Consider the following 6,407-nt stretch of genomic DNA (forward strand, 5'->3'; position numbering starts at 1 on the left):
AAGCACATCAACGAATGTCTTAATTACTTATACTACAAAACTGTTGTATATATACACTATGAGTGCTGTTTCTGTTCTGGAAATCTTTTCCGAAAATAATTCAAAATATGATATATATGTAAGTATAGAGAGTAGATGGAAGCCTTTAATCAAAAACATGACACTTTTTGGTCTGAAACTAGATAAGAAGCGATTTACTGTGCGCACCATTATTGTATTGTTAGCAACAAAGATATATACATTATTTTTCTTATACGAAAGAATATTTATTAATTTAAAACGAAGTTTATCAGCTGTAGATTTAATTTTGATGTCATTCGTCGTTTTTTCATTATTGATCTCGATATTGACATTATATCATTTTCATTTCAAGAAAACTGAAATTAATTTCCATTTTACTAAGTTGTTTAAAATACCGGAATTAAAAATAAGGAACAATGTCACCACGAGATATCAAATTGCCATGATTACACTCATCTGGATAAATTGTATCGTATACAGTTTACAGCTTTACTTACCTTATTTTTTATACAACGGATAATTTAACAGAACTTTGGGATTTTACTAGAGTGTCTAATATCAATCTCCCACAATGATTGCTTACGTTCTATCCTTTCTAGCGTACATTTCATATTCTGTATTTTTGATGACACCCGATAATCTTCTCTACGTATGTTTCATTGTAATTTGCAAAGAAATTCAAAATTCATTTGAAATCATACGCGATCGACGTCATTCTTCTGAACTCCTCTCGAGAGATTACTTGCTATTGTTTACATGGATGTCGTCGCCATCGTAGAGGAATTACAGAAAATTTGCTCTTTGCTGTTATTTTTCTAAACACTTTCTATTGTAGAATACATAACATTTTGTCTGAGTCACGAGTTACGTCATTTCTTACTCTCTGGTTTTCCTTCTCATTATAATGACATTTAAAATTTTTCCATTTCTGTTATTCGTGCAAATCTGTATATGTTGCTGTCGCGTCAAAGGAGCGAGGAAAACAAAAAGTAGCTTCGATTTTATATCGTTATTTTTTTTTCTGTAATGGCCGGCAAAATCCCATCACCACCTCCTCGCGGTGCCGGCCGGGAACATCGACCTTCGGGAAGAAGCTAACGGTAAGAGTCTCCAACGTCAGGTGGTGCGACCCGCCGGTTGGAGTATTTTCGGTAGCATCAACATGCTATGCCCAATCAACATTTAACGAATACTGTTAGGGCGTCCCCCATAGACGACGCACGTCGTTTACGCCCGAACGGCGTGAACAGTCAGCAATGGCTACCTGCCCCAGGACGTGGCGGGCTAAAGAAGATATTCCAAACCCTACGAGTAGCCACTGTCAACATCAACACCCTTACCACCCGAAGCCGAGAGTTGGCAGCTGCACTCGAGATGCGGCAAGTAGACATTGCCTGCATTCAAGAGACAAAGTGTAAAGGCTCAAAGGCCCGAGAAATTGGTGATGGATTCAAACTATTGTAAATGGTACAAATACCGGAATAGCGTTGGCATAGCAGTTACTGAGCAGTTTTGCAATAATATTACTGCTGTCCAGCGCATCTCTGACCGACTAATGTCCATAAAGACTGAATCCAGTGAACTAACTATCCAAGTCGTTTCCTGCTATGCCCCACAACAATGCACCCTAAAAAGTGAAAAGGACGAATGTTGGAGAAGCCTTGAGGCACACCTCCGGTTGGTTGGCGATGATGAATTTCTGATAATCGGTTGTGACCTCAATGGCCACGTTGGTGCAACAAGAGAAAATTACGAGCGAGTGCATGGTGGGAGTAGATTCGGGGACCGGAACACCGATGGTGACAGGATCTTGGAGTGCGCTGAAGTTTTTGACTTGGCTATCGTCAACACCTTTTTCAAAAAGAGAACCAGCCACCTAGTGACCTATGCCAGTGGTAGTCGGATTACTAGAGACTACTGCCTCATTAGAAGACAGGACCTAAAATTTGTGGTCAATACCAAAGTAGTTCCACCAGATAACGTTGCACCTCGGCACCGCCTACTCCTCATCGATGTTTATCTTAAGCTGAAGCTCAGCAACACCTCAAAACCTGAAAAGTCTGGACCTGAACGAATGAAGTGGCACTGCCTACGTGAACATAAAATTCTGTTCAAGAAAGCAGTTGGTCTGAGCATGGTCAACTTCAACAACAATCCCAAACAATCAGTATCCATCATCTGTTCTAGCCTAGTTCAACACATCCACACGACAGCCTCAATCATCCTAAGCAACACAAAATTTGATAGGAGATACCTTCACAAATGTATTTGGTGGTGGAATGAAGAAGTTCAAGCAGCCGTCAGAGAAAACAAGATGATGTTTAAGAGATGGTGGCAATCAGGCACGAAAGATGACTATCAGCGATATCGGAACCTCAAGTCTTTGGCAAACAGAGCAGTTGCAGCAGCGAAAGTTGCCCACTACAACCGCCTGTATGAGGATCTTGACACGCCAGAAGGAGCAAACAAGATTTACCGGCTTGCAAGCACCTGACATCGTTCAACCCAAGATATATGGCACGTAAAGAACATCAAAGACAACCATGGCCAGATAATCCGTGATCTGTCAGCCATCTTCCAAAGATAGAGCGAACACTTTTCAGCCATCTGTAATAAAAAGTCCTACACCCCCTATCCATCCAGCAGACCCAGTACTAGGACCAGTTCCCCTGATATCGCCACAAGAAGTTGGAAAGGCTCTCATGAAAATGAAAAATGGTAAAGCACCCGGACCAGGTGATTAGGGATAGCAATTGCTGGATCCCTCATCCAGCAATCTAGCTGGATCCATCGCATTCTTCGGCCTGCTGGATTTAGCACTTAGTGCTGGATCCAGCGCTGCGGATCCGCAAATACTCAATTAACTTTCTAAATAATTGCAAAAAAGTTTACGTCGTAGCGTTGCCGCTTTGCTAACTACTAGACTGCTACTAATTACTTACTCACTACTTTACTAACACTAATAATTAAATTACTCATAAATAAACTATACCTTAATCAATCCAGCAAAATTTAATAAAATAATAACGTATTCAATCGCTTTTAACGATCTTCCTCAGTTACAAAAAAATACAACTTTAACTATAGAACATAAAATGTGTTTGGAATAAATATAAAAAGAATAGTGCTTAATTACATCTCATTTTTAAACAAGATACATAGATGTACTGCCAGGTCTAATAATTTTCGTATTGTATACCGACGTAATCCCACTGTTTTCAAACTTTTAAGAAACGATAAAAAGAAAGAGGATCAGAATTCAACAACGGGTATATATTCGGTGCCTTTACCCAACCAACGTTTCAATTCCAAGCTTGTTTATATGGGTGCAACGATGCGCAGTTTAAAACAAAGGCTCAAGAGCACAAATATACAATCAGTAAGAATCTTGACAACACTGCGCTGGCATCATACGCAAGACAGAAGGATGGTAACGTCCAATGAGATCAAGCGGCAATTATAAAAACGACGACAAATAGGCAAACGGTCAAACATCTTGAGAGATTGGAAATCTGCAAGGCCCACATGACAACTGGTTGTATAAACCATAGAGATGCAGACTCATTGTTTACCATGTGGAGATCCTTTTACATTAATTAATGTTATTAACGGACAATGCTGGTTTCATTGGATCTTATATACAAGGTGTTTTTTTTTTAAACTGACGGTACTCAGAGACATCTATAGAGCAATCTAACAGCCGAACTGTCGCCAAATTTGGGAGAGTGACTAAGGACGACTTGGGAAAGAGATTCCGCGAAGAAAAAAGTAGTACCTAAATTCGCCGGTAGAGGAGGATTTGGCGCTGTTGTAGCGAAAAAGCTACCAGCACTTCACTGAAGAAAGGGTCATCAGTCGCTTTTTTCCACTTGCATGGCCGCCTCGCTTTCCAGATCTAACCCCATGTTAATTTTTCCTGTGGGGTTACTTAAAGTTCAAGGTCTATCTTAGTAGTGTCCCAAACTTGATGACTTTGAAGGACAACATTTCTCGAACTGTGATGAACATTCCTGCGGACGGCCATGTTACGTTCGGCCATAGAGAACACGGTGTTCAGTGTGCAATGAGTTGTCCAGCAGGACAATGATCACATTGAAGAAAGGAGAAGGTTATTTGCTGATTAATTAAACTTTCGTTATTACACTGAAACTTCTGTCTGATTATTCATTCGTGTGTTTGTTAATTGCAGCTGGATTTTATGCAGATTCTTAGCTGTTTTGCTACAACAGCGCCAAATCCACCCCTACCGCAAAATTTGGGTACTACTTTTTTCTTCGCGGAATCTCTTTTCCATGTTGTCCTTAGTCACTCTCCCAAATTCGGCGACAGTCCGGATGCTAGATTGCTCTACAGATGTTTTTGAGTACCGTCAGTTAAAAAAACACCCTGTATATATTTTTTCCGCTATTTATTTTGTTTATTTATCTATATTTTGCCCGTTTGGGCGTTTTCCGTTAATTTTCATATTTATTCCGAACACATTTTATGTTTTATATTTAATGTTCTATTTTTTTTGTAACCGAGGAAGATCGTTAAAAACGATTGAAAACGTTATTATTTTATTAAATTTTGCTGGATTGATTAAGGTATAGTTTATTTATGAGTAATTTAATTATTAGTGTTAGTAAAGTAGTGAGTAAGTAATTAGTAGCAGTCTAGTAGTTAGCAAAGCGGCAACGCTACGACGTAAACTTTTTCGCAATTATTTAGAAAGTTAATTGAGTATTTGCGGATCCGCAGCGCTGGATCCAGCACTAAGTGCTGGATCCAGCAGGCCGAAGAATGCGATGGATCCAGCTAGATTGCTGAATGAGGGATCCAGCAATTGCAATTCTTAATTACATTATAATTATAATCTAACTAAACATTTAAAGTTAATTATCTCTATTTCAAGTGTTAAACCGAACCAAAGTTAATTTTACTACCTAAATGTGTAAGAAGTTTTACTGATTTATAGCGACCAGTCTAAATAATAGAAGCTTTTAAAGTATTTTTTTAAATGTTTTATTTCATTAAAAAACATAAATTGCAGGATAGATAGATAGATAACACTTTATTGCACCAAAAATACATCCACGCTGGATCCGCGCTGGATCCGCGCTGGATCCAGCTGGAATGATTTCAATCCAGCAAAAATCCAGCTGGATTCAAAACACTGCTGGATTGCAATCCCTACAGGTGATATACCCACTGAAGCATGGAAGCTTCTTAAAGGACAAGGGGAGGAGGTTCTCGCAGCCCTCTTCAACAAGATAATTGAAGACAGAGAAGTGCTGTCAATCTGGTCAACTAGCATCGCAGTGTTAATTTGGAAAGGTAAAGGTGATGTGGCAGACTGTACCAACTACCGACCGATCCGAATCCTGTGCCATGCCATGAAGATTTTTGAGCGAATACGCGACACTAGTCTTCGCCAGATTGTCAACCTGACTCCAAACCAATGTGGATTCATTAAGGAAGTATTTGGTAAATAAATAACTACTCTCAAAATATATTTTGATTGCAACAACTTTTTAAATACATAAGCAAGTACATAAATTCTTTGATAAATATTCGATAGAAAACTAATTGTAGTACTTTTAAATTGGTGAACTGGAATGTTAAACTTTATAATTTTGTAAGTTGTTCGACGTAATAACATCATATCAAAGAACATAAAAATTTACCAACTTTTTATTGTTGTAACAAACATATCTCTAAATATCCTAATATTACGCAAGAAGTGTCATAATGTAAACTATAATATTGTTTTCCTGGAAATAGAATACAGCTTATGTAGACATTAAATGAGTATCACGCCACATCTGCGGATACCTAAAGAAAATTAAAGGAAACAAAATATAATAAAATATTGAAAATTCACAACAGGTTATACAAAAGTTTCTGTGAATTTCTGTATTATTTACAATAGATCACAAGAAATTATTTATGGTGAGAATGTAGCAATTCGAGCTGCAATACTTGATTATATTTCAATTTACAAATAAGCTTTCTAAATCTGGTATCGATTATCATCTATCTAACTTCGTTCTGAATATGAGCAATAGACAGACGTTCGGACAGAAGACAGTGGAGTGTACTGGTTTGTAATTTAACAATGGCACCCAAATAACGCTTTTAAATTATTTTTTACTTTTCGAACAAAACATGCACATAATAACTGGCAGATGAGTCCAACGTTGCTCGAGCAAAAAAAATAACAACAGCAAAAATCAAGATTATTAGATTATTTTGTTCTTCTAACCCTTCTGCTATATTACAGTATTTGGTTTGTATTTACAAAAGTTATCTTACGTATGATTTTATCACACCGGGTGACTAATCTAACACATTTAAAAAATTCTTTAAATTGTGTACACTAGAGGTTAGTTGGTTGGTTCGGGTTT

The 6,407-nt window shown here is 37.8% G+C and overlaps 1 protein-coding gene across 1 annotated transcript; it reads left to right on the plus strand.

The window, feature by feature from the left end:
* Window positions 1-1,465: 1,465 nt before the first annotated feature.
* On the plus strand, window positions 1,466-2,515 carry LOC136972104 (craniofacial development protein 2-like). Its single transcript, XM_067266658.1, has one exon. The coding sequence runs from the start codon at window positions 1,466-1,468 to the stop codon at window positions 2,513-2,515; it is 1,050 nt and encodes a 349-aa protein (XP_067122759.1).
* Window positions 2,516-6,407: the final 3,892 nt, after the last annotated feature.

The sequence above is a fragment of the Centruroides vittatus genome, unplaced genomic scaffold, assembly GCF_030686945.1.
Source record: "Centruroides vittatus isolate TY-2023 unplaced genomic scaffold, ASM3068694v2 contig_2789, whole genome shotgun sequence".
Lineage (NCBI taxonomy): Eukaryota > Metazoa > Arthropoda > Arachnida > Scorpiones > Buthidae > Centruroides > Centruroides vittatus.